General features: G+C 49.4%; 8 protein-coding genes across 8 annotated transcripts; 6 read left to right on the top strand and 2 right to left on the bottom strand.

Annotated features, from left to right (window-relative positions):
* Positions 1-353: 353 nt before the first annotated feature.
* N7500_002692 (DDB1/RSE1 family protein) lies at positions 354-4,416 on the top strand (the record flags this gene model as incomplete). Its single annotated transcript, XM_056673838.1, has 4 exons — positions 354-597; positions 789-2,862; positions 3,052-4,336; positions 4,390-4,416. The coding sequence occupies 4 exons, from the start codon at positions 354-356 to the stop codon at positions 4,414-4,416; spliced, it is 3,630 nt and encodes a 1,209-aa protein (XP_056534363.1).
* A 1,774-nt stretch (positions 4,417-6,190) lies between these two features.
* On the top strand, positions 6,191-7,745 carry N7500_002691 (arrestin (or S-antigen), N-terminal domain protein; the record flags this gene model as incomplete). Its single annotated transcript, XM_056673837.1, has 2 exons — positions 6,191-6,398; positions 6,448-7,745. 2 exons carry the CDS (start codon positions 6,191-6,193, stop codon positions 7,743-7,745), a joined length of 1,506 nt encoding a protein of 501 aa, XP_056534362.1.
* A 3,871-nt stretch (positions 7,746-11,616) lies between these two features.
* Positions 11,617-12,501, top strand: N7500_002690 (uncharacterized protein; the record flags this gene model as incomplete). Its single annotated transcript, XM_056673836.1, has 1 exon — positions 11,617-12,501. The coding sequence occupies one exon, from the start codon at positions 11,617-11,619 to the stop codon at positions 12,499-12,501; it is 885 nt and encodes a 294-aa protein (XP_056534361.1).
* A 241-nt stretch (positions 12,502-12,742) lies between these two features.
* On the top strand, positions 12,743-13,156 carry N7500_002689 (EthD domain-containing protein; the record flags this gene model as incomplete). Its single annotated transcript, XM_056673835.1, has 1 exon — positions 12,743-13,156. The coding sequence occupies one exon, from the start codon at positions 12,743-12,745 to the stop codon at positions 13,154-13,156; it is 414 nt and encodes a 137-aa protein (XP_056534360.1).
* A 1,251-nt stretch (positions 13,157-14,407) lies between these two features.
* N7500_002688 (glycoside hydrolase family 18 protein) lies at positions 14,408-16,003 on the top strand (the record flags this gene model as incomplete). The annotated part of the gene is made up of 6 exons (XM_056673834.1): positions 14,408-14,548; positions 14,648-15,022; positions 15,076-15,135; positions 15,186-15,255; positions 15,311-15,846; positions 15,902-16,003. The coding sequence occupies 6 exons, from the start codon at positions 14,408-14,410 to the stop codon at positions 16,001-16,003; spliced, it is 1,284 nt and encodes a 427-aa protein (XP_056534359.1).
* Positions 16,004-16,317: 314 nt separating this feature from the next.
* N7500_002687 (sodium:solute symporter family protein) lies at positions 16,318-18,995 on the bottom strand (the record flags this gene model as incomplete). Its single annotated transcript, XM_056673833.1, has 12 exons — positions 16,318-16,578; positions 16,632-17,149; positions 17,208-17,526; positions 17,577-17,747; positions 17,797-17,847; positions 17,904-18,090; positions 18,143-18,226; positions 18,272-18,371; positions 18,429-18,615; positions 18,669-18,726; positions 18,778-18,841; positions 18,890-18,995. The coding sequence occupies 12 exons, from the start codon at positions 18,993-18,995 to the stop codon at positions 16,318-16,320; spliced, it is 2,106 nt and encodes a 701-aa protein (XP_056534358.1).
* Positions 18,996-19,655: 660 nt separating this feature from the next.
* N7500_002686 (LLM class flavin-dependent oxidoreductase) lies at positions 19,656-21,494 on the top strand (the record flags this gene model as incomplete). The annotated part of the gene is made up of 8 exons (XM_056673832.1): positions 19,656-19,713; positions 19,764-19,904; positions 19,957-20,167; positions 20,225-20,237; positions 20,305-20,364; positions 20,418-20,974; positions 21,033-21,210; positions 21,267-21,494. The coding sequence occupies 8 exons, from the start codon at positions 19,656-19,658 to the stop codon at positions 21,492-21,494; spliced, it is 1,446 nt and encodes a 481-aa protein (XP_056534357.1).
* A 158-nt stretch (positions 21,495-21,652) lies between these two features.
* utp10 (snoRNA-binding rRNA-processing protein UTP10) lies at positions 21,653-27,272 on the bottom strand (the record flags this gene model as incomplete). Its single annotated transcript, XM_056673831.1, has 4 exons — positions 21,653-22,095; positions 22,153-22,294; positions 22,366-26,818; positions 26,896-27,272. The coding sequence occupies 4 exons, from the start codon at positions 27,270-27,272 to the stop codon at positions 21,653-21,655; spliced, it is 5,415 nt and encodes a 1,804-aa protein (XP_056534356.1).
* Positions 27,273-27,353: the final 81 nt, after the last annotated feature.

Raw genomic sequence — 27,353 nt, 5'->3', positions numbered from 1 at the left:
AGATGATATGAGAGAAAGAGGGGAGTCAGTGAACCCGTTATGCGGAGGTGATCTGCCTTGCATCAATCGGCTCGGCGTGGAAGGCGGTCGAAACATAAGTCACGTGCTGAACGCGCTAGTGGGAGCTCCCACACGGCAAGGAATATTTTCTCTTCCTCACCTCCTCGAGTCTGATCACACAGCTACACCTCTCTCTAATCGTGGCAAGTGGACTTGAGGAGTTTCTCTTTCTTAACTCCACCCAGCAGGGATGGGACTGATGTAATATTCATACCCCCCTGACTTGCAATTGCATGTACAAAGCCTCTACCTCTTCTGTGTGGTACCGGGAAACCGATACCTAGCCGCCCACCATGGCCACCACATCACACATGTTTATGTACTCCCTGACGATCCAGCCTCCAACTGCTGTCACGCAGGCCATTCTAGGTCAATTTGCAGGCACCAGGGATCAGCAGATTGTGACCTCGTCGGGATCGAAATTGACCATCCATCGCCCTGACCCGGCACAGGGCAAGATCACACCACTCTTCTCTCAGGATGTTTTCGGCATCATCCGCTCTCTCGCAGCTTTCCGCGTAGCTGGAAGCAACAAAGGTATGTCGATTTTTCTTATCACCCCTCACCTACCCCTTTACGAGTACAACTTAGTGATTCTCCAAGCTTCCCGGGCAGCGTGGTCCTCTCACGGCCTGATCCCCTGAAGGAGGGTTTGAGACCTGCCCTGGACAGCGACGTTGACACGCAATGGTTTCTCATCAACGGACAGTGCTGAGTGGTTATCATAGATTACATTATCATCGGCTCTGATTCAGGCCGTATCACGATCATTGAATATGTTCCATCCCAGAACCGCTTCAATCGCATCCACATGGAGACATTTGGAAAGTCTGGAGTTCGTCGTGTTGTGCCAGGACAATATCTCGCAGTGGATCCGAAGGGACGTGCGTGCCTGATCGCCTCTGTGGAAAAGAACAAGCTGGTCTATGTTCTCAACCGCAATTCGCAGGCGGATCTCACCATCTCCTCACCGCTGGAAGCCCACAAGCCCCAGACCTTGGTGTTTGCCATGATCTGCCTGGATGTTGGTTATGACAACCCCGTCTTCGCTGCTCTCGAGGTGGACTACTCGGAATCTGACCAGGACCCTACTGGTCAAGCGTACGAAGAAATCGAGAAGGTTTTGGTGTATTATGAACTTGACCTTGGTTTAAATCATGTTGTTCGCAAGTGGTCTGACCCTGTCGATCGCACAGCTTCCATGCTCTTCCAGGTACCAGGAGGAGATGACGGTCCTAGTGGTGTCTTGGTATGCGCGGAAGATAACATTACCTACCGCCACTCCAACCAAGGTGCGTTCCGCGTGCCCATACCGCGACGCAGCGGAGCCACCGAAAATCCCGAGCGTAAGCGTTCAATTGTCTCCGGAGTCATGCACAAGATGAGAGGTGCTTTCTTCTTCCTCCTCCAAACTGAGGATGGTGATCTGTTCAAGTTGAACCTGGAAATGGTCGAAGACAATGAGGGCAAACCCACAGGAGAAGTGAAGAGACTGACCATCAAATACTTTGATACGATTCCTGTATCAACAAACCTACTGATTCTCAAGAGCGGTTTCCTTTATGCCGCCAGTGAGTCTGGAAACCACAACTTTTACCAATTTGAAAAGCTCGGTGATGACCCTGATGAGCCCTTCTTTTCCAGCGACTCATTCTCAGCTGACCACACCGTGCCTTCCGCACCAATCTTTTTCCATCCTCGAGGGGCTGAAAATGTCAACCTCATGGAAAGCATGAACTCTCTGAGTCCTCTGATTGACAGTAAAATCCTCAATTTGAGTGAGGATGATGCACCTCAGATTTACACAATCTGTGGCTCTGGGGCCCGAAGCACACTCCGGACTTTGAAGCATGGACTTGAGGTCTCTGAGATCGTGGAGTCGGACCTTCAACAGGTGCCTTCGGCTGTATGGACAACCAAATTGTTGCGCGCCGATGAGTTCCACACATACATCATTCTTTCTTTTGCGAATGGCACCCTCGTCTTGAGTATCGGAGAAATTGTCGAGGAAGTTTCAGACACAGGATTCCTTTCTTCAGCTCCAACTCTGGCAGTGCAACAGCTTGGTGAGGACTCTTTGGTCCAAGTGCACCCCCGTGGCATTCGTCACATTCTCGCTGATCAGCGAGTGAATGAGTGGCCTGCTCCACAGCATAGGTCCATCGTTGCAGCTGCCACGAATGAACGTCAAGTTGCCGTGGCCCTCAGCTCCGGTGAAATTGTCTATTTCGAGATGGACGCAGATGGGACATTGGCTGAGTATGACGAGCGACGACAGATGTCTGGTACCGTGACCTCCCTGAGTATGGGAGAGGTCCCCGAGGGCCGCATGCGAAGCTCATTCCTGGCTGTTGGATGTGATGACTCTACCGTCCGTATTCTCAGCTTGGACCCAGACTCAACACTCGAGAACAAATCTGTTCAAGCGTTGACGTCTGCGCCGTCTGCCCTGCAAATAATGGCCATGGCCGACTCGAGCTCGGGAGGCACAACTCTTTACCTTCACATTGGTCTTTACTCCGGTGTCTATCTCCGTACCGTTTTGGACGAGGTGACAGGTGAGCTTTCGGATACCAGAACTCGCTTCATCGGCGCCAAGCCTGTGAAACTTTCCCAGGTGTCGGTCAAGGGTCAAACAGCTGTCCTGGCGCTAAGTGCTCGTCCCTGGCTGGGATACTCCGACGTTCAAACCAAGACCTTTATGCTCACACCCTTGGATTATGTCGGACTAGAATGGGGATGGAATTTCTCCAGTGAACAGTGTGTGGAGGGCATGATCGGCATTCAAGGCCGCAGTTTACGGTATGTGGTTCACCCATGATTAACATCCTCCCAATCCTCGCCCCTGATCCTGTGATGAGAAAATCAATCCGAACTTTTATGTGGATGAAACTTTAAAAGAAAAATTCCAATTGTTCCTTCTGAGATCAACCCTCTCTCATACCATGTTGAAATTCCAAATTACTCTGGACTGGTACTGACTGAAAATAGGATTTTCACCGTTGAGAAATTGGACAACAACATGCTTCAAGAGTCCATTCCTCTCTCTTACACACCCCGACGCTTTGTGAAGCATCCCGAGCAACCCCTTTTCTACGTCATTGAATCTGACAATAATGTTCTTTCTCCTGCCACCCGCCAGAGACTGATTGATGATGCACAAGGTCAGAATGGCGAGGCCACAGACCTTCCGCCTGCAGACTTCGGATATCCGCGAGGCACTGGCCACTGGGCTTCCTGTGTTCAGGTCGTGGACCCGATCACCACCAAGTCTGTGATCTCCACTCTTGAGCTTGAGGACAATGAGGCAGCAGTCAGCCTTGCCGCGGTGTCGTTTTCTAGCCAGGATGACGAAACTTTCTTAGTTGTGGGAACCGCCAAGGATATGACAGTCAGCCCTCCCTCGGCCTCCTGTGGCTTCATCCATATCTATCGATTCCAGGAGGATGGCCGGGAGTTGGAGTTTATTCACAAAACCCAGGTTGATGAACCTCCTCTCGCTCTTCTTGGATTCCAGGGCCGTCTTCTAGCAGGCATCGGTCCTGTCCTTCGTGTGTACGACCTTGGTATGAAGCAACTACTGCGGAAATGTCAAGCACCTGTGGTCCCCAAGACCATTGTGGGTCTTCAGACACAAGGAAGCCGAATCATTGTTAGTGACGTCCGCGAGAGTGTCACCTACGTTGTCTACAAGTACCAGGACAATGTCTTGATTCCCTTCGCAGACGATTCTATCGCACGGTGGACATCGTGTACAACCATGGTTGATTACGAAACAACTGCTGGTGGTGACAAGTTTGGAAACCTGTGGCTGGTCCGTTGCCCTAGCAAGATCTCCGAGCAAGCCGACGAGGATGGATCTGGGGCACATCTCATTCATGAAAAGGGTTACCTCCATGGTACCCCCCACCGTCTCGAGCTGATGGTTCACTTCTACGCTCAAGATATTCCCACCAGTGTGCATAAGACCCAATTGGTTGCCGGAGGCCGTGACATTGTTGTCTGGACTGGCTTCCAAGGCACCATTGGAATGTTTGTTCCCTTTGCCAGCCGTGAGGATGTCGACTTCTTCCAGCTTTTGGAGACACAACTGGCTTCCCAGCAGCCCCCTCTGGCTGGACGAGACCATTTGATGTACCGCGGCTATTATGCCCCTGTGAAGGGCGTCATTGATGGAGATCTCTGCGAGATGTATCTCCTGCTGCCTAATGATACCAAGATGATGATTGCAGCGGAACTCGATCGATCTGTTCGTGAGATCGAGCGGAAGATTTCGGTAAGTTTGTAAATGTGCACGAGTATCTAGGTCCTTTTACTAACATCTCTCAGGATATGCGAACAAGGGTGGCGTATTGATTTCGGGTTGGTTGTGGCGTCTGCTGGCGTTCTTTGCCCTATACACGGGCTTCATATACCTACCTCTTTATTAATGGATGATGATTGTGCGGTCTTGAACCGCGACTAATTTTCGACTGAAGCTAATCCCCTCGGTGTTCCTCACATACACCTCCCCTTCCCGTTGGCTATCTTTGGCCTCGTAGACTCTTTCCTGATGTCTCTTGCCTCGCTCGGTCTGCCGTTTCCCCTCGGCTAATCTTGAGCTGGATGCAACCGGTCACTTTTAGTGCTGGTTGTATGAGACAAGAAGAAGCGTGAAAACGCCTCGACGATCTTTGAGTACGATTTGATCCGAAATGCACCACGGGTCTACGTCGTAATTTATCAGTTGGGACAACTCTGTTATTCTTTTATAGTCTTTTGAATGAAAAACAACCTTGTTCCAAATCTCTTCCGTTCAGACCCTGATTGATCTCTATTCATGTGTACAATCTACAACAATAGTCGGCCTGAATCCTGGACAACATCATTCAACATTCCGATCCCTGTAGCTCAAGACGATATTTGAGGTATCTTTTACAACTATGCTTTGAATGTCTTTTGAGACCAGCTGCAAATTGTGGACGGTGAACAGGCATTTCTATGTATAATCAGGGCATCACCTGATCCTCGGCCTCCCGACTTTGTACACCGAGATCGAATTGCGCCATATAAGATTCTTTCTCCGTTTACTCCGACACTCCGGGAAAGACGTAAAATCTAGCTCGGAGTAGCCAAAAAAATCTCGGTTATGGTCGGAAATCTCTGGGGCCGAAACTAGGCCCGGATTCCATGATTTATTCTCCGCGGGAAACTTCATATTTACCTCACCTCATGAGGGTGGAAATCGGAAGGTCATTTATGACCCCAAAAGGGTGCTACAAACGCATGAAAGTCAACGGGATGATGCTTTGAAATCGACGCCACACATTCTGAACAGCGTCTCCACGGGAGAACATGATTGGCCACTATACGAGCACGACAGAAGCTCGGGCCTGGGGGAATGTGAAGGGGACTGTGGAGTCCAAAGGGCGTGCATATGTCGTAGTAAGGCGCACTCCACTTCTTTTCCCCTTGACCCACGGAGCTTGTTACTAGACCTGGCTCTGGAAAGCGCTGAGGGTGAGATGGATCTGGGAATGATCTGGAAAAGATGATCCCACCGACGATCGTCAGAGCTCTCTAGGGATACAACTCCTCAATATCATGTGGGATCTTCAACATGGAGGGGGTTTGTCTTTTGATGCACTTTCATCAAGTGGAATGTCAATCGAAGGGCGTGATGCTAGAACGGATCCTCGCATCCGACCAATCATTCCCTTCAACTCCGACTCTCTCGGCTTTCCCTATACTGGATGTATACGATCGGTTTGGGTTTTTAGATTTAGGGGCGCTATAGATTGTCGTGATCGTAGAAGTATAATAGAGCGCCCTATGACTTGTGAGTCACTCGACACCGATTTATAAGGACCTTGGGGGATGTTCGATGAGGCCATCTAAAATCTGAAACCTTGCTCACATTGCTGGACTTCCTCCACAACTTGTTTTCCTTGACCCCATCGCGGTTGTCGACGGCTCCACCGTTTACTTTTTTTTTTCTTTTATTTTCTTTAAAAACAATTCGACCGGGTCCTTGTTACTCTTTCCCTTTTGATATTCCATCTCTTTTGAAGTATCGGCTGGGACATTGTTTCTGCATTTCTCCGTGGGACAGCGCCTTAGTATCTATCCTCTTTGCTATCCCTGTGGAACAATGTCGACGGCAACTTCAATCATCAGCTCTGGCTCAGACAAGCTAGATGCTTGGACTCGACGATCACAGCCTAAAATTGAAATATATCTTGCGGGTCAAAAGCCAGGCCATGTCAACTCCTACACCACTGGAGAGAGTATTGATGGCATTATAACCGTCACCGTGGAGCATGAGACCCGATTTGATGAGATTGAGATCGTGTTTGAAGGTACTTTCCCTTGCAACTCGGCTTATAGACGATACTAATTTCAGAAAAGGTATATCTCGAACTACGGTAGAACGGGCATCATGCCCCGGCCGCACGGGATCGCAACAGATGTTTCTCAAGCTGCGCCAGCCAATTGACGAAATGGAATATCCGACCCCTCGAGTGCTAGAGTGTGGTCGATCATATGAATACCCCTTCACATTCGTCGTCCCAGATCGCCTGCTGCCCCAGGTCTGCACCCACGCCAAGAAGAATGCTCACATTCAACGATCCCACACTATGCTGCCCCCAACATTGGGTGATCCCATCCTTGCCAGCAACGGTAAGACACTACTAGATGACATGGCTCCCAGCATGTCCCAGATTGCCTACTCGATTCGAGCCTCTGTTCTCCAGAAACAACTCGCCGGCCCCGGAGTCATGGCCATTGCCGCCGTTGGCAAGAAAATCCGCATCATCCCAACTGTCGAAGAGGAACCTCCCATTGAAATTTCCTCAAGTCCATATCTCTGCACGCGTAAAGAAAAGACCGTCAAACGCGGAACTTTGCGAAGCAAATTGGGACGGATCGTCGCTTCATCCTCCCAGCCCAAGCCCGTTCAATTGCTTCCTCCAAACGGCGAGCCAACTGATACCGTCAGCACCGTGGCTACCGTAAACCTCCGCTTCGACCCAGTCGGCAACGAACAGCCTCCCCCACTGGGAACAATGACCAGCAAACTCCGTGTCAACACATTCTTCAGTTCCTCCCCATGGGAGGACTTCCCTTCCACAACCGGCATGCCGTATGCCCAAATTGGATGCGGCCTGTACTCAGAAAGCGTCCCTCTATTGACCATGTGTGTTGCATCCGCCCAGTGGACAAAACAATCCACAGCCGCCGACTATCTCCGCCGCGACTCTACCGACTCATCATCATCCGATTCGTCACTCGGCCCGTCCTCGACATTCACCGGCGACACTTACTACACCGCATCAGTAGTCGTCCCCGTCACCCTGCCTGCGGCAAAGGCTTTCGTACCAACTTTCCACGCCTGTCTGATGTCTCGCGTCTACGCCCTCGATCTCTCCTTGACATACCACACCCCCGCAACTAATATCATGACACCAACGATCTCCCTCCGCGTCCCCGTCCAGTTCACCAGCCAAGCCAAGTGCGCTGAATCCCTCAAGGCCGAACTCGGTGTCACTGTCACACAGCAAGAGCTAGAAGAGTTCTTCCACCCACGAAACGTGACTTCTCCTACCGACTTCTCAGACCACAATCTCAACAATGTGGTTGTTGACGTGGGCCTTGCCCCACCGGAGTACACGGAAAGACTGAGCTCGCTGAGAGCCAGCCACTAAGTAATATGAGATGTGGAGGGTTTTCTCCATGCTCGTTTGTCCATTGTCAACCAATACCCCTAATTATGTTGGCCAACAAAAAAGTCCTTTTTTTGCACAGCGTTCATATGATGTATGACTGCCTTTCCTTTTTTCTTTCAAATATACCCTCTTGTCCACACAAAACCTTTTTTTCTTATGTCCTTTACATGTATCCTAGCTTGTCACTTTCTCCTACTCTAATCAATTATTACTTCAGACATACCCAGACGAGAAAACCATCCTAGTCTTGATCTACGTTGCAGTGGACTATACATGCAAGGGAGGAATCAGAGGGGCCCCGTGAGACTGGTATGATGTCAAGCTGAAGCTCAATTTGGATTTGCTCCTGCAACAATTGATAGAGAACAGGGAAGGGATAGATGTAATGATTGTCATTGAAGAGAGAAATCATCTGACGTTACATGAGCTGCGTAGGCGACCCTCACCCCCCAACAGCTAAAGTCGGATGGCAGACTTTTGGTACTACCCACTATAAGCAAGCCTCTTCTAGCTATTTTGACTAGTAGTCGCGCTCGGCCAGCATCAGGAGGTGGCGCAAAGCTTTATGGGGTGTACCACGCTCCCTAGGCTGGCTTTTTGAAAGCCCGTTTGAGTCCGGGTATCCCCGAAATGGAAACCCAGCATAATACGGCCTTGGTCGTTGGAGCTGTCGATTCCACATGAATCTGGGGATTGTGGTAAAAGATGATGTCGTGTATCACTTCGTTACAGATGGTCTTCGTTGAATTTTCGAAGCTGTTTATTCCTGTTTTTGTGGGCGCTCCAAGGTATAGGGACCATTTCGAAGCCAAAATATAGTAGGATCAGTCGTGCGGACATTATCCCTGGGTCTGTCCCTGTCTTTGCTCCGAGAAATAAGAAAACACATATCCGTGGTATAAATCGAGGTCAAAGTGAAGACTGTTCAGGCCCTTGATAACCTTCAGCCGCCATGGGCTGTGAAGGCTGAGGACATGACGTGTCACCCCGGGAATTCTTCTGTATTGCGGCTTTTTTGTATTGTGTACCTCGGATCTTGAAAATAGTTAGATCGGGCGTACAGCAAAGAGACCGCCGATGGCAGTTATAAAGGCCTTGTGACGAAGGTTTCGAAATACCTGATCATGGTGGCTTTGGGATATATCTGTCTGTCTCGCGGTATATTCAAGCAAAGCCATCAATTCGGCCAGCAATGCTCACTCTTTGGGGCAATATTCCCGTAGAATAATGCTCCATCACAGTGGTAATGACCACTTTCTCTTTCGGGGGTTGAAGATTCTCACTAGAAGAGATGGAGAAGCCCATTCCTCTATGGTGGATTTGAGAGAGATAGAAGAGTGAGAGTGAGAGAAGTGAGAGATAGATGAAGCTGATATGTTAGCTCTAGGACAAGCCCTCTACTCCCATGGGGGGCCACGTTCTTTTCCTGCTTGAATCGGTTGGAGCTGCCATCGCCCAGTTGGCAACCACTTTATGATAATTAGTAGTATAGCTTCTGTTATATAAATAAAAGTGTGTGGGTAGCTCCAGAGATACTCAGTGAATATAAATTCACCAAAAGAAAAAAAAGGAGAGCTTTTGGGTGGGCAGGTAGAATGCTGAACAAGATCATAGCATCTGCAAACCCCTACTTTTATAGGATGCGGAACAAAGCTCACCGTACTCACCCGTGCGTCTACATGTTATATGTCTCTCTTTCTCTCTCCGTGCTGACGACCTACTTGAGCAAAGTCTCCTAGTTTGAAGGCTAACTGATGTTATGTCAAACTGACAATAAAGGTGATACTTTCTAGAATGCTATCAAGCGGGCCGAGAAGCGATGCATGAACTGAGTTGCCCCTGACGAGAGAAACCGTCTGAGGCTATTTGAGCTATCTACATGGAGAAAAGGTTGACAAATAGGTAATCCCATTCATATTTTGTGAATCTTTCAAGTGTAATTACCCAATCCTCGATCAACTCCTTCTCCAGCAGGACCTTTTCACCACATTCAGGGTATATTGAATTCATGTCTTTGCTTGCTAAAGGGCCGAGACAAACCTCTGGGGGACGTTTCCCGCCCCAGTGGAATTCGAACCAGCGAGTCAAATGCATGCAAAACAGAACAAAACATTCATCGGCTCACCGATCTGCTTGTATAGTGTAAGTACTCGTCTCATGAGAACAGTCGACAAGCGAGATTGGAAGTGCAAGTACGTGCCGAGCTTTTGTACATACCTTCGGAATTCTAATCGTTGGGCAAGTAGCCAAATTGTTGTCTCTAGCGAAGAGGTTCCAGGTTCTATCAACTTCGATCCTTATCTTTGAGCAGTGACGAGCAATATGTCAGGATGGTCCACCAACAAGTGAGCGGCATTGTTATCAAAAAGGAACGAGAGGCTGCTTCACCGGGGCATACCTTCTTGAGTCATTTGGTCAGGTACCCTTGGTTCCCGGGCACCATTTTGTGATTCCGCCGCCAACCCTTTGGTATGCACTTGTCGTTTCCGTCATCAATCGGAATCGCGCCGCCGCTATAGTATGGCTCGACTCTGCACCCACGAACCTTCAATTTTGGTGTCGACTAATTTCTGAGCTAGACCGAGGAAGTGAAATTTGAAGTAGTTATATGTGTTCGTGGCATTTTAACTGGTAAATTTCCCATCCTGTGGGCAGATTCAGGTTGAGTAATGCTGACGGCAAGCAACACGTACTGGCGGTATTGTGCATCTTGAACCTCAAAGTGAATTAGAGAAAATATAAAGGAAAGAGATCGTGGGAGATCATATTGAAGGTTCTGTCATGAATGCCTAGGATCTCTCAACCTACCTGATCAGGATTGCATTAGGATATATCTGCCTGTCTCTTGCTGTCTGGTGGGTCGAAACCATTTCATTGTTGCAGCCATCTCACCATCAAAACAGTACTTCTTTAGTGGTTTCAAGATCATCTCGTGGAATGATGAGAGCAGTGACGGCTACATGAAGTTTATGTATCGCTCTGGGACACACTTTCTGCTTTCGTGAGCTGCCACTGCCCAGTTGGCTACCGCCATACGAAGCATGGTAGCATAGGCCCTTTTATATAAACATAATTATAGAGGTGGCTTGAGAAGTGTTTAGTGGATATATACCTCAAAAAAAGAGGGTCTTCAAGAACTATGTAGATGAAATCTCATACAGAATCAAAAAATTAGCGAACCCCTGCTCTTATAGGATGCGGAAGAAAGTTCACCCGTCTGTTTACATGTCGCCCTCTCTCCATCAAGACATCAGGACGTGCGATTTATTTGAGCAAGCTAGATCTCTTGCTTACTTGAAGAGATGCAGATTCTACGATTGATCAAATCGAGTTCTGTTTTATCGTCCCGAAGACTTTTCCACTCGCCCTGGTTACTCTCACATCTTTCTGGCACGACTCTGGAGACCTTGCGTCACCACAATCAGATCCGTGGCACTTTTCGCACTGTGTCAACATCTCAAACCTCGGTAGCCACTGCTCCACCATATTATATCTATGAGCCTATTGAAGAAGTAGAGAGATTAGAAAGATACAGCGCAGGGGGTATCACCCTGTAGCGATTGGGGATCGGTTTCAAGATCGCTACAGGGTGGTCCACAAGCTTGGATATGGCGGCTATTCGACTATCTGGCTGGCTAAAGATGATGATCTTGACAGATATGTCGCCGTCAAAGTGTGTACGGCAGATTCAAATTCGCCCGAGTTCAACATCCTCTCCGAACTTTCAAGCTTGCAACGATCCTCCCTGAGTACATGCTTAGGGAGATCGATGATCCCTTCGACATTGAATGGATTCAATATCCAGGGTCCTAATGGCACCCATTTCTGTCATGTGATGAATATGGCAAGGATGAGCCTCTCTGAGGCAAAGGACGGTTCGTATAATCGTCTTTTCCAGTTAGAGACTGCCCGCGCTCTAGCAGCACAGCTGGTGATTGCAGTCGAATATGTGCATTCCAGGGGAATTGTCCATGGAGATATCCACGATGGAAACGTCCTCCTACAGCTACCATATGACCTAGATTTGATATCTGAGGAGCAGTTGTATAAACAGTACGGAGAGCCACAACTTGAAGCAATAAGGCGCTTTGACCAGAAACCTCTGCCGACAAGTATTCCGACGCATGCCATCATACCAATATGGCTTGGGAAAGCAAGTGACAAGCTTGCGCTTTCCGAAGCCCAAATTTTCCTCGCTGATTTTGGCGAAGCCTTCTCTCCTGCTCAGGGGAGTAAATGTGAATCTCATACCCCACTTGCATACCGTCCCCCGGAGGCTCGATTCGAACCGCAAATGTCTCTTTCCTTCTCGTCAGATATTTGGTCACTTGGCTGCTGTATATGGAATATTATTGCCCAAAGATCCCTTTTTGAAAGCTTTTTCGCAACCGAGGATCTCATAACCCGCGAGCAAGTCGATGCACTCGGCACATTGCCTTTGGATTGGTGGCAGCGATGGGAAGAACGACACAAGTGGTTCACTGAAGAGGGGAAGCCAATAAATCGAAACTCTTATCGGTCGTGGGAGGACCGATTCGATGACAGCGTTCAGGAGCCCCGAGAAAAAGAAGGGATGGTGGCTATTGACCCGGCAGAGCGAGATGCTTTGCTCTCGATGCTCCGGTTGATGTTCTCTTTTAGGCCCGAGTCTCGTCCTACTGCTAAGCAGCTCCTTGGCTTCGAGTGGATGGTAAAATGGGATCTCCCCGAGTACCATAAGATCCGAAACACTTGATCGTGATCTCATATTACGCAAGCTTGTGGATTTTGGGAAATACTACGCCATACACCCGCGCAGATTCCGCGTTGCACCGCTTCGAAAGTACAAAGTAAGGACCGAGAGTCAAACCCCCGAGAAATAACCGGTTCATTCTGGGATGTTTGAAACTTGATTCTTTCAAGATTTGAACTAACCCAGCATATCCAAACCACACTCTCAATTAAGTTCGCTTTTGCTACAGTTGGGGGATTTCAACATGCCTGTCAAGATATTAGTCTTTCTATACCGCAACCCCCATCTATCACCGGAAGAATTCAAGAAACGCTACGAAGCGCATGTCAAACTTGTCAAGAAAATCGCAGGCGAAGACTTCCCGCTTTCTCATCATCGAAATTATATCGCTCGCAATACAGTGGAAATCCCCCCGGATGGCTCCACTGCACGGAACGCCTTCACCCCGGCCACTATACTCCGCGGGCGACAGCCAGATTTCGACTTTGATGCCTACGCCGAACTTACTTTCTCGGATCAGGTTGCCTACCAGGCCTTTGCGGCGAAGATTTATGCCCCGGATGCCGCTGCCCAGATAACTGCTGACGAGGATAAATTTCTGGACCGGTTGAAGATGGGAATCGCCTTGGTAGGGGAAGTGAGAATCACTGTGAAATGAGGTATTTTCACCAGAGCTCATCAGACCTTTTAGAGCCTCATCGGACTTGTTGCGATGCATCATGGAAGTCCGTTGTGATTATGAGGTAGACAATTCAATATGGCATCTTTCAACGAGGGATATCCTTCTCAAGAACCGAGTATATGCTCAGTAACTATCTTAGCATTCATCTACGATCTATACCCGGTCACATTTGAATCCCAAAATTGCAAAAGGTCCAGATGTATAAAGCCAACCCACATGAGTAATTTCCCTTCATCCGATCATGGGATGTTCCTGGCTTGACTCTCTCGTTCTCGCTTTGGGCGTAATATGGCACATGCACCGGTCGCATGGCATGAATGTTACATTGGCAATTATCCTTCTCACAGGAACTGTTCCTGCAGACCGCGGACTCGGTTGATTGATCTGTGTCAGACTGCATATCCACAGATCCTAAATCATAACTTTGAATAGTATCTACCGATTGACTTTGTTGGAAACTTGCTGGATACGACCATTTAGTTACATTCATGAGCATGAGTTCTACGGCAAGACGGCGATGCTGCACTGTCCAAAGACAGAGCTCCTAGTCACGAATGATTGAATTTCTTCCGGGCCATATTCTCCATCCTGATTCTGCATGAGAAATGCAGTTCATATGACACTGTTACCCATCATCGCCAGTCATGATGACTGATTGGCCGGGGAATTTCAACCCTATGAGGACAGGTAGTCAAGTTATCACAGAGGGATCAATCCCCGATATCAGAATGTTACACACTTGTGTGGTATACCATGCGGTTAGCATCCAATACCACAGACATGGTGAATGCACAATAAATATCGTATTAGGATCTTCATAGTGTGGAGATGATGCGCTGTGGCGCTGCTTAGTCCACCAACCTCGATACAAAACACAATGCTCTAGTTGACCAAGTAAATCCGCCGAATACCTAATTTGCTGAATGTGACCAGGTTACAGAGTTTGATTGAATTCCTAGATCTCAATGCTGAAACACTGAAGACCCCCTGGTATCAAGCAAGTCACCTTTTAGGTAACAGGGTACCTATTACCTATTTGGGTCGACACACGGATGAATGGACTTGACAATTTACTATTGTCCGCCATCTCAATACTCCGCGGAGGGAATTTCTTTTGTTTGTCGACTTCGACTACAAATAGTGAGGTCATTTCCTTCCTTGGCCTTACCAACCTTCATCAACCTCGCTGGTCCGAGAAAGCAGAAATCATCTCGACACTCCTTCATCATGCATTTTGTCATTCCTTTCCTTCTAGGCCTGAGCTGGCTCGCCAACGCTGCCTCCATTCCTGTCCTGAGCACCAATAGCACTGGGATTGAATCTCGTGATGTTGGCGGGTACCGCTCGGTGGCATACTATGTGAACTGGGTACGTCAGACCATATCGATCAGATATTACTGCATGAAAATGGGGATACAAAGAGCATCATCCAAACATCCAAACAGAAATACTAATCAGACCATGCAGGCTATTTACGGTCGCAACTTTCAACCCCAGGACCTTCCCGCAGAGCGATTGACGCATGTTCTTTATGCATTTGCCAACGTTCGCCCTGGTACAGGCGAGGTCTACCTGTCGGACTCCTGGGCAGACACTGACAAGCATTATCCTACTGATTCCTGGAATGATTCTGGAAATAACGTCTATGGCTGTATCAAACAGCTTTTCCTGCTCAAGAAGAGAAACCCCAAGCTCAAGGTTCTTCTGTCCATTGGAGGCTGGACCTATTCCCCTAACTTCGTTTCTGCCTTTGAGACTGAGGCTGGACGGCAGAAGTTTGCTGATTCTGCTACGGAGCTGTTGAAGAACCTCGGATTGGATGGTATTGATGTTGATTATGAGGTAAGTTTCGACACTTGGGGTCTAGAAGTTGCTGATGCTTACGGTTACTATAGTACCCTGCCAATGACGACCAAGCCGACAAGCTGGTCGATGCACTCCGACGACTACGTGGTGTATGTGATCCTTTTCTCAATATCTTTGGGCCGTGGCTAATGAAATCCAGGCTTTGGATAACTACAGCTCGGCCAACGCCGGAGGTTATCATTTCCTACTTACTGTTGCATCTCCAGCTGGTAAGTTCTATCTCCATTTTTGGAAATATTCGAGCACAGCTGACACAAGTCCCAGGCCCAATTCACTACCGCCAAGAGCACTTGAACCAGATGGACCAGTACCTTGATTTCTGGAACCTCATGGCGTATGATTACTCTGGCAGCTGGGATACAGTGGCCGGCCACAATTCCAACCTTCACGTGTCGAACGACAACCCATCCAGCACCCCATTCAACACGGACCAAGCAATCGATTACTACTCCTCGCAAGGCGTAGCTGCTAATAAGATCGTGATGGGCATGCCACTGTACGGCCGGGCATTTACTAACACCGACGGCCCAGGAAAGCCTTACAATGGAGTTGGAGCGGGCACATGGGAGAACGGCGTGTGGGACTACAAGGGCCTGCCTCTGCCAGGTTGTACTGTGACAGTCCTGGATCAACCAGGTGCAAGCTATTGCTATAACCAAGGAAGTCGACTGCTTATCAGCTATGATACACCCGAGATTGCGCGCCAGAAGGCGCAGTACATCCAGTCCCGCGGACTGGGCGGTGCAATGTGGTGGGAGAGCAGCTCTGATAAGGCCGGCGGGGACAGTTTGATTACAACTGTATGGCACTTCCTCATTTGGATATATGGTTTACACAATACTAACATGCACATAGGTTGTTGATACGCTTGGAGGTGTTGGAGCTTTGGAGAAGAGCGGCAACCAGCTGCACTATCCTGCCTCCAAGTACGATAACTTGAAGAACGGATTCCCTTAGATTATCTTTTCCCCTTCGCTGTCGATATTGCAAGATGGGACATATTTTGCTGACATATGGAATGGGACATTTATGGTTGCTATGTGATGTGGGCGTATCTGGATCAGCCTTGATGGCCGATGGGATGTGCGCCAATTTGCATCTACCTGGAACACTTTTTATGCATTGGAAATTTAAAAACCACGAATTAAATCGAAGTGTTGCTCAATTTTATCTATCGATCGGATGTAGTCCCTACAGACTTGCAACAAGGAACGTAAAATAGCATATACAATGAGGACCGCATTCCCAAATATCATGTCAGAGGAACTCAATCATCCCATGATTGATTTGACATTTTTGTTCTCTTGAGGCTCTCCAATGTGAGTATCATCGCTGATAGACCCACATGGAGAAATACTTGCCCCTTTGCCATCTTCACTCCGAGCACCCTCAGTGACAATTTTATGATCTCTCAGCCCCCGATAAACATCACGAATCTGTTCCAAACCACCGTCAAAGATCGGGTAGAAGATCGCAACCAGCATACTGAGCCAAAGCCAGATAATACCAACGACGACCCAGGCAATATAGAACTAAACGAACAATCAGTCATCGAAGAACTGCCAACGCAAAGGGCCACACATACCTTCTTCCCAAAAACATAACCAGATCCATACATAGGCAACGGCCAGATAACCCAGTGACCCAAGAATGTTGCCGCAGCCCAAAAAGCCGCAATCCGACTCCACCGCTTCAGCTCCTTTTGATCCTGTGCACCCCTGCCCCCATCTTCAACGCTCCCATCTTGCTCAGCGGAAGAAACCTGGTCACGATGCGTGGTCGTCAAATCACTACCCAATTTTTCAAGAGACAACTTGACTTTTTTGAAATCGTCCCAATCATAGTTCTGAGGCCGTACAAGGGTGATCAGAACCGAGTATACAATCGGCGACAGGCAAGAGGCGACTGTGCCATATAAACAAGGAAGGACTTCTCCCGTTGATGCGACAGAAACCTCACCACTAAAATGCGATGCAGTCCCAAGCCAGACGGCCATACCGGTTGCAAGACCAAGGATAGGAGACAGGATTGCGGCAGCTTTACTTTGGCGTCGCCAGAGGATGGTGAAAATCATTGGGAAGATCCCGGGACATGTGACCACGCCTATCGAAGAAAGAAGCTATTAGTTTGACACAGGAAATAAGATATGGGAGTAACATACCCAGCATGTAAAGTGTCCAGCCTAGATTGATACCCACGTAGTGAAGCATAGTGCTGAAAGCAGCGGAGAAAACAGCGAAGAAAATCACACCGAAGTGGCTCGCGCGGATCAGATCCCGGTCTGTGGCCTTCTTCTTGAAGTACTCGCGGTAGACGTCGAAACTCAGGATCGAGCTGACGGCGATTACCTGTGCGGAGAGGGTTGATGTACACGCCATGAAGGTTATTAGGAGGACTGCTGCGGCGCCGCCTTTACCGGCGATGGTGATTGCTGCGTATGGGAGGACGAGGCCATTGCCGACTTCCGTAGTTGTCATTCTCTAATCTAGGGTGTTAATGGCATTGTAATTTAGAAAGGTAGAGTACTTACTCTCGGGAAGGTTGGGAAGGTTGGCTGGTTCTCCAGTCCTAGGGCAACGGAGCTCATGACTGTTCCGAGGCCCCATGGAATGGCAAAGTAGGCAATGCCTCCGATTGTGTAGCCAGGTACTACTGCAGCGGGGGAGGCGGAGAAGGCTTTGATAAAATAGCTTGTGTCCATCTGGGGGGGTTAGAATGGTATGGTGAAGGGAGATGTGGTTTCTGCTTACGATGACTAAACCGAAGTTTCCAAGAGTGTGAAGGATTCCAAAAAGGATTGCCTGTAATCACGTCAGTGGGTATGCTGGGAGAATGTGTCCATGACTTTTGATCTTACACTCTTGGATGTCATTGTCAGATATGTCCCATCTTGGTTGCCAGCAACTGGATGTCGTTGCGCTGCTGCTTGGACAAGCTCGAAAAGATCACCCACAGAGCCAATCTGGTCAGTTGAAAAGGCTTTGACGGTGAAATAGCACGCAATTATCATAATGATAGCCGTGTGGAAATAATCAGTGAGGAATCTGCCACAATTAGATATTTGGACTTCTTTCAAGTTGAGGGAAAGGGACTTACGTTGCTTTGATACCACCGACAAATGTGTAGAGGGTCACTCCAACGGGCAATAAAAAGGTAGCAGCAATAATATGCATTCCAGTGCTGAGCTGGTTAGCCAGGGCATCTGATAGTGTGAAGGAAACTTACACCGCAGTGATGACTGCAGCGGCGCCAAGAAGCATGTTGGCGCACGCAAATATGTTATTCACCAGACAGAGAATCATGAACACAATATGTGCTACATGTCCTGTATGACCAAAATGGAGTCAGAAACTGCGCAGCAAAGAGAGTGAAGCCCACCTACCGTATCGGATCCGAACCACTTCCAGCGAAGTATGCGCTTCTGGGATCTTTCGCTTGCAGGATATTCCCAAGAGAGCGAAAAACACAATCATCGGACTGCAACCAGCTGCAAACCAGAATGGACCGGCTACGCCATAGTCATAGCCGACAAATGATGAGCCAAGTAAAGCGGTCGACCAAAGCCAAGACTGAGGAAGGTATTATGAGTTGGGATCTAAGTGGCTGGAGGAGAGGAGCTTACTGATATCACGGCTGATGCGGTTAGGCCTGTGCGGATGGTGCGGTTTGCTGTCATGAACCTGTTTGTTTGGCTTAGTGTTGAAGGATGAGTCGGGGGGAACTGTGCATACATTTCGGTCTTTTCGTTGTCCTCTCCGGTGGTTTTCTTCAAGACTTTTGTAATAAGCATCATCACTGTTCGGTGTCAGTTGTCATATTGAAGATGTACATTGACGTACTTACCTAGGGCAATAATCACACCGATGATAACCACGACGACATAACCAACCGCCTGTGATAGAGGTGGCTGGACAGTCGAGATGCCATCTCGGGCATGTAAATTCAACATTCTGTGCGGCAGAGAGCCTACGCGAAAGTAATCGAGAATAGATTTGGTTCGAATTCCTCGTAGGATGGAGTGAACAGTTAAAAGGAGAATGATAACCCCAGAAATGGTACCGAGTACATGGAACAGGGCCAAATGATGTTGTATCCCAATCACTACGGAGTCGACAGGGGTACGATTTAAGGTCCCTGTTCGTATCATAGTAGGGCCCAGGTCCACAATGGCTTGATTTGTGCTCCCGATGAGGTGCTTGGAGATTGGCACGGCTAAGAATTTTGATTGAGATTCACCGGATAATATGTCAGTAAGTAGTTTGTTTAATCGGGGAATGAGGCGATTTGTATAACAAATCCGGTGATGACAAGTCGAACTGTGATGGTGTACAAGCCAAACACAAAGTGATTGATTCCCCCAGAATTGAGTCCAGCAGTCATCTTCCAATGCCCATGTAAATAAAAGTATCAGCTCAAGATCATCAACAGTGTACAGTATCTCGGGCGAGAGACGCTGAGGATAGCCAATGACCGTGGCCATGCGAACCCGCCAGAGCGGATTTGGCACGCCATCACGGCCCACTGTGATGTGCCAAATGACGCGGGGTGTCTTGATGACGATAAATAAAAAGCTGGAGACCCCTGTTTCTCTGCAATTCAAAGATCCAAGATGACTCAATCAGACAAACCTCGCAAGTCGCTCATCCTCAATGCCTTTGTGGAAATGTGTACGTCGAACTCCAAAGCAAAAATCCCCATCTCTAACAATCAAGTATAGGCAGCGGCCATCAATCACCAGGATTATGGCGACACCCCGAAGATGAATCGCATCGCTTCAATGATGTCGACCACTGGGTTGAATTGGCCCAATTACTCGAGTCGGCCAAGTTCCACGGCATTTTTATCGCCGATGTGCTGGGTAAGTATAGGATGACAATCCCGAGGACGAGTTCTGACAAAAGAAACTACAGGAGGATATGATGTCTATAAAGGACCCAGAAACCTCGACCCGGCCGTGATCTCAGGTGCTCAGTGGCCGGTGAACGAGCCATTGGCTGTTGTCCCCGCCATGGCAGCGGCGACAAAGAATATCGGATTCGGAGTGACGGTCACAACTACCTATGAGCAACCGTATCATCTTGCAAGACGACTATCGACCGTGGATCATCTCACTAAAGGACGGTATGTACAGATCCTACCCATCGGGAGAACAAGTCACTAATGAAACCTGTCTGATAGTCTGGGATGGAATGTGAGTAGCAGACCAATCTCTCGCACAGTAGGACCCCGAAAGAAATACATACTAATCATATCCTCAGGTTGTAACAGGCTACCTCGACTCCGCCGCCCGCAATATGGGCCAAGCCGAACAGCCACATGTAAAGCCTCACACCCCACACCCACATCTCTATACCCCACTGACCAAACCCAGCACGACGACCGCTACCTCCTCGCCGAAGAATACATCAAAGTAACCTACAAACTATGGGAATCCTCCTGGCGCCAAGACGCCGTCACCCTCGACCGCGAGCGCGGTATCTACACCGACCCAGCAGGCGTGCGGCAAATCAACCACGTCGGCAAATACTTCAACGTCCCCGGACCTCATCTCTGCCAGCCCAGTCCACAGCGCACACCCGTCATCCTGCAAGCCGGCACCTCGAAAGCAGGCAAGACCTTCGCCTCGCAACATGCAGAAGCTATCTTTGTTGCCGGACACAGTCCGGCTGTAGTAGCGAAGAACGTCAAGGAGATTCGAGAGCTTGCGCAGAGCCAGTATGGGCGTGATCCGCAGAGTATTAAATTCCTCGCCCTTCTTTGTCCGATCCTGGGGAAGACTGAGGAGGAGGCTGTGGAGAAGTTCAAGTATTTCCGCAGTCTGGGGTCTATTGATGGAGCGCTTGCGCTGTTTGGTGGATGGACGGGGATTGATCTGGATACTTATGGAGATGATGAGGAGTTGAGACATGTTGAGAGTAATGCTATCCGGTATGTTTATGTTTCCCTTGTGTCAGATCGATATATACTGATTGGGGATTGTGGGTAGCTCTGCTGTTGAGGGTTGGTCCAAGGCGACACCCGAGGTGGAGAAATGGACAAAGGCCACTGTTGGTCAACACATCACCGTTGGAGGACTGGGTGCGACTCCTGTCGGTACGGCTGCTCAAGTTGCGGATAGCATGGAGCGATGGGTAGAAGAAGCCGATGTGGATGGGTTCAATCTGGTAAGTTGTCCTGGAAACAACCCGTATCGCGAGTCCTCTGTTAACATTATTCGCAGGCATATGCAATCAAGCCCGGCTCCTTCAAGGACATCATTGACCTCCTGATTCCCGAGCTCCGAAAGCGAGGCCTGTTCTGGGATGACTATGCTGTACCCAAGGGAACCTACCGTGAAAACCTCTATGCGCAGCCCGGCCAGTCCGGACCTCATGCAGACCACCCTGCGTCCAAGTACCGATGGAACGCTGGTGTAGATGCATCGGATGCTGTCATTCCAGAGAACTGAACGCAACATCATATACAGAATTTCAAAATGCAAAGAAATAATTAGAACAATCAATTTTTAGACAGACTATCCGTAGATCGCTAGCAAGGCTCGCGCAGAACCTGTTCTATGGACGCCAAGTAAATGCAAATTTTGTACACAGAATCATAACCAAAGCTCTAAGTCAACATATCATCGAGACGCTCACCAAGCACCTTCTCGATCTGCTTAACCCATCTGCGGACTTCTCTCTCGACACTCTCGTCCTCGTCTTCCATAAGCTCACTGATGTAAGGCAACATCTCTGGCAGGAGCGCCAGCCACTCCTCGCCAAGCTGCTCGGTAAGGGCCTGCTCGGTCTTGAGTGCTGCAAGACGGGTGTGGGCGCTGTCGCCACCGGCGGAGCGGGCGTTGGGTGCAGAGGAGGGGCGGAGGTATTTCATCAGGGCGGAGTTCAGCTCCTTGTGGTTATCTGTGGAGTCGGCGGCGATGGCCAGTTCTGTGATTGTGGGCACGACGTCGGCAATGACCATGTTGGAGGTGGTGGTGCTGGTTGCGTGGGCCAGTTGGGCGATCAGAGGACCAGAAATGCTGGCGAGGTGGGAGGGGCTTTGCCAGAATTCTGCAGTACATGTTAGCGGTTGTAATCAGCTATGTTGGGCGCAGAGAGGAAACGTACCATCCTGGTCATGCTCGAAGGACTTGCGGAGCATACGAAGAGCGGCCAACCAGAGGGACTTCTGGGACTTGGAAGGACCAGATGTGCTCAGCACACTGACAACGTTCTCCAACACATAGCTGGAGTATCCGGTGACAATCGACTGAAGAAGATATTAGCCGTGAACATCAATGCGTAGAAAATCAATGCATAGCAAATTACGAAGAAACATACCTGGAGAGTACCAAAGAAGACCTCGAGGAACTTGTAGAAAGTCGTGAGGCGCGAAGTTTGACCCTGCTCCTCCTTGGGAGCAGCGGTAGTAGCCCACTCGACGAACTTGAGGAAGATAGGTCGGAACGTGCTGTCGTTCAGCTTGTAGATCATCTTGATTGCAACGTCGTTGAGCGCAGCTTCAGCCTCATCAATGGCAGCCGATTCAAAGATAGCCTTGTCACCAAGAGCGATCTGCTCACGGCGCAGATCGAACGCCTTGAAGAGAATCTTCGTAAGGACATTGATGTTCTTGGAGATAGTCGACTTGGGGTGCTTGTCAACGGCAATTGTGACAACTTCCAAGAGTTCGTTCACAGCAATTGGGCCAGCCTCAACGGCGTGTTGCCAATTGCGATCGACGGCGCCGAGAGTTGCAGCCACATCCACCTTGCGGGCCATCAACCGCAGGGACTCCTGGCGGCTCTCATCACTGCTCTCCTCGATATCCGCATTAGCAGACTTGAAGGACAGAAGCAGTATCTTGTCCAGATGACCAGCTGAGATCATGAATGGCAGGTGAACAAAGAGGGCAGAGAAGAGGGTGTAAATGGCATCGTGGAGGCGCGAGTTCTCCTTGCCAGCAATAAGACTCAACTCGAGCAACTCCAATGAGCGCTTGAGTGTGTCCGGGAGGGCAGGAATCATGGCTTGACCCAGCACCTCGGCCATAGACGCGAGACACAGGATACCCATGTAGCGAATGCGGTCATCGGATTGGCCAAGGCAAGATTCACTGGCAACCACTCTAGCCGCAGCGATAACCTTGGACGGGTCTTTACGGCCGTACTTGTCGGTGATGCGGTCAATGCACGAAACAGCAGCATGCTTGAGCAGTGTATCAGGAGAGGACTCGACAATGTCGACCAGGGTGGGCAGGAAGTCGAGAACCCGGATCTGTGACAAGTTGTCGCGCTCGGGGTTCTGGCGGAGGCGGGTTTCGAGCAAACGAAGGACCTTGCGTCGAAGCTCGTCATTGGGGCCCTGGAGGAGAACCTCAATGGTATCAAGGAAGTCAACGAGAGATAGAGTGCTGAACAGGGCACCGAGAACATCACCGCAGGCCTGGCTGACGGGCTTCATACTTTGCACAGCCTCACCGATGCTCAGAACCTGCGTTAGAACTCGGGAGAAGCAAGCGCGGGACTGATCAGCAACTTCGCCGTCCGACTCGAAGGCAGTCTCGAGCTTAGCCTTGAGAGAAGAGTGCTTGAACAAGTGAGCAAGATCACGCAGGAGATCAACGCAGATGCTCTGGGCATCGCGTCCATCGTCACTACCAATTCCAAGAAGGACCTGCGAGATACCTGGCTTGGGTTTGAGAGAATCGCTGACCAGGTTCAAGTACTTGCTGTAGGTGGTAAGCTCCACAACAGGTGTGGTATCGGAGACCAGACCGGTCATCAGAGTGAGGACATCCTTGTTGGTGGAGTAACGGTTAGCGAGCATTGCTAGTACAGCGAACAAGAACTCTTGTGTTCCAAGCTTGCTGATCAAGGCGTGGAAGAGTCTCAGACGGCGATGCGACGGGATATGCTCGAAGGCTGCAGTGAAACTGAGCAGCAACTCGGAAGTTCCAGAGACAACGTCCCTCTTCTGGCTACGCAGAGATTGAATGAGGGCGGGAACAACTTGGTCGATGGTCTGGTCAATGACCGAAACAGAGTAGTCATCATCCTTGCGGAGAACGGTAGTGCCCATGAACGTGAAGATCGGCATGACGCTGTGGAGAACCAGCTCGGGCGCAATAATAGACAGGCTTCCCACGAGGAGGAGAGCTCCGTTCTGAACCTGCGGGCTGTCAGTGGTTCGTACACAGTCCACCACCAGGTCAGCCCTAATGACGGAAGTATCGAACTGCGGCTTGGCAGCTCCCTTGGATTTATTCACAATAGCCAGGAGACTTCCCAAAGTCAAGCTGAGGAGATAGCTCATGCCAGACTGGATCTGAGACTTGAAGTGATGAAGAGCGGCGAGAGTCTGGAACAATCCATCTGCAAGCTCGGGGTGGTTTTCTGGGGAGGAGCTATCCACGATCTCCAAGATGAAAGTCATCTTGTCCATCAACTTGCTTAGCTCTGCCTCGTCCTTCACAGTCATGGCAATCATATTGTTCTGGCTAGTTCGTCTCCGCTTTGGCGCAGGGCCAATAGACTCAACATTGGTAATGGACACTGGAATCTTCTGAACGAATTGCTGAAGAATAGCACCGGATAGCTCGACAGTGCGAAGAACATCTCGGCAGTTGTTTGCCAGGGAAGCGGCATTGGCCGACCCGGCAAGGGAGATATCGAGCAACTTCTCGGATGCGACCAATTGGCGGTCTTCAGGAATCTTGGCCCAAATGTGTTTGATTTGGCCAAAGCAAGCCGCAACAAAGGATGGGCGCAAGTTATTACCAGCGCTGACGTTGGAAAGAAGCACATCGATAGCGTCCTGGTCCTTGGCTGTGACAATAGCAGCAATCAAATGCTCTGTCTCAGATGCCACAAGGCGCTCCTTGCCACAAATTTCCTCGACTTCCTTCTCATTCAGGCGACGCCAATCCTCGAGCACTGGGAGAAGTTCACTGGTCAGGGTTGCGGTAGAGACCTTCTCCACGCTGTTGACCAACTTCAGCAAGCTGATTTTGGGAGCGAAGACTGGCATCTTGACGACATGAGAGCAGAGGAAAGTAAATAGACTGAGCCGGAGAGACTTCTTGAGTTCGGAAGCACCCGAGGCTTCGGACAGAAGGTTGCCCCGTAAGGTAGCTTCCACCATTTTACCAACATGGTTGGGGTCAAGGATAGACTCCTCCAACTCTGGAAGCAATGCCCGTTCTAGGACCTTGTGCGAGTCCTTAGTGCTGAGCCATGCAACACCTGTGGATTGTTTGCTCTTGCCATAGATCGTGTCGTGAGCCCATGGCTTCGAGCTGTCACCGGTCTTGGTGTTCTTTTTGTACAAAGATCCAATAATAGCCAAGACGCCAGCAGTCTCGCGGCGAATCCGTTCGGAGGGATCAGCGAGGGCCACAAACAGGAATGGTAGTAGTGCCTGAGGATCAAAGTCTGCAGGTGCTGATGAAAGAACAGATGATACAATGTTCAAAGCAGCAATCTTTGTTCCAATGGGGTAATGGCCGGCGACAACTCTAATGAAGAAGGACAAATATTGAGCAGCCTTGGTCGCCTGGGATTTGCCCAAGATTGGCAAATTGGTGAAAAGCTCGAGGTTAACCTCAGAATCCACGGCCAAGGCGAAAACTCGTACCAGGTTATCAAATTCGATGATAGACTGCTTGGAGAGGAACGAGTGTGGGAACAAGGGTTCTTTGGCCAAAGACTCCAGAGCTGGCGTAAAGGCGTCTATCTGGGGTTGATCGTCTGCATCGATCATATCCACATCTTCGATAGCCTGTGCCACAACAGGGGCCTCCACAACGGTCTGAAGGTTGTGTTCCAGCGCCGAGATATTGAACGAAGATCCAGTCAAAGTCTTCTGGAAAATGGGCTGGAGGGTTTCTGATCGGTTGAATCCTTGAACCAGCTCAGCGAGCTGGGTCTGGGCCTCCAAAGACATTTTGCGGGTCTCATCTGCACTGGAGGCTGCTTCGAGAACCAGGCCCATGGCCTTGGAAATATCGTTTTCATCAAGCATCTTGTGTTCAAAGACTGAACCCAGGATTGCAAGTCGAGCATTGTCCTGCTTGTCAAGATCAGTCAAACAGCCGGCAATGATCCCGAGCAAGAGGTTAGACGTCTGATATTGGGTCGCGATTTCAGAAAGTTGGCCGATAGGGTTTTCCAGGCGCAGGATGCCCTTGAAGACCTTTTTCGGGATCGTAACAGCAGGCTTCTGCTGTGCAAGGACTGAAAGACAGACCAGACCAGATATCTTTGTATCTTCAGTCCAAGAGCCCACGACACTTTCCATTAGACCATCAATAACTTCGTTCGAGAGGAAGGCCTTCTGTGCCAGCACAACACAGATCATATAGCAGGCGACGATCAATTCCGAGACATTTTTCATTGTAAAGGCGTTGCTGAGCACCGGCAAAATCCGCAAAAGAATATCTTCATGCTTCTGCTTCTCAACCTCTCTTCTCCCCGAGCGAGCGCCGTCCAGCATTGTTGCGACAGCCTCTGTAACAATACCGGCCCAAAATGCGAGTAGTGCATGGCTTTGGGCCTGTTGCCTACAGACCTTCAAAACGTATTCATTTAATTCGGAAAAGAAAGGCTTGTTTGTCGCTGCGCTGTGAACAATCGGGTGCCTTGGCGGATTAATCAGGCCGTTCTTGTATGGAGTGAGGACCTTGAATGTCGGCGTAAGAGTTGCCGGAAGAATAGATAAAAGGTTCAAAAAGAGTGGCGTCGTGTGATACGGCAAGAACGTAAATAATACGGCAGTTGTGTTGAACTCGTGGATCCTGCCATATAAGTTAGCCACCACACCTCACGATCTCACGATCTACAACCCTCCTCCACTCTTGCGATTGTTTCTCACCTGAACCGTCTCACAAGCCAGTCCACAGCTTTCACCGCAGGACTCAACTGTAGTCTACCGCCAACTAGAGCCAGGAACGCTTCAACCGCAGTATCAAGCTCCTTGTTCTGAGCAACATTCATCTGGCTGCGGTCCTCCGCTTTGCTCTGCTCGCTGAAGATTGTGCGATCAAACTCTGCAAACCGGGGGTCTAACGAGCACAACTCCTGGAACCCGTCATAACAAATATCATAGATCGCATCAAAGTCTTGAGTGCCGGCGACCTTTGGGTCGAAAATAAGAGATTGTGAGTGTGCAACCCTTTGCGCCTTGAGGTCAAGCTCGTGTGTCGACTTGGCCGCAATTTGCGACAGTTGCGCGGCAAGAGACGAAGCCATCGTGAAGTCTCTTTTGGCGGGCTGTTCCGCGGACTTTTTTTCTCGTTGTTTTGCGTCAGTTCTCACACAATTGCGCAGTGA

Source organism: Penicillium coprophilum, assembly GCF_028826855.1.
Source record: "Penicillium coprophilum strain IBT 35676 chromosome Unknown utg000002l_segment0_segment1, whole genome shotgun sequence".
In the NCBI taxonomy this organism is placed as follows: Eukaryota; Fungi; Ascomycota; class Eurotiomycetes; order Eurotiales; family Aspergillaceae; genus Penicillium; species Penicillium coprophilum.
This window is presented reverse-complemented; position numbering and strand designations above follow the sequence as displayed.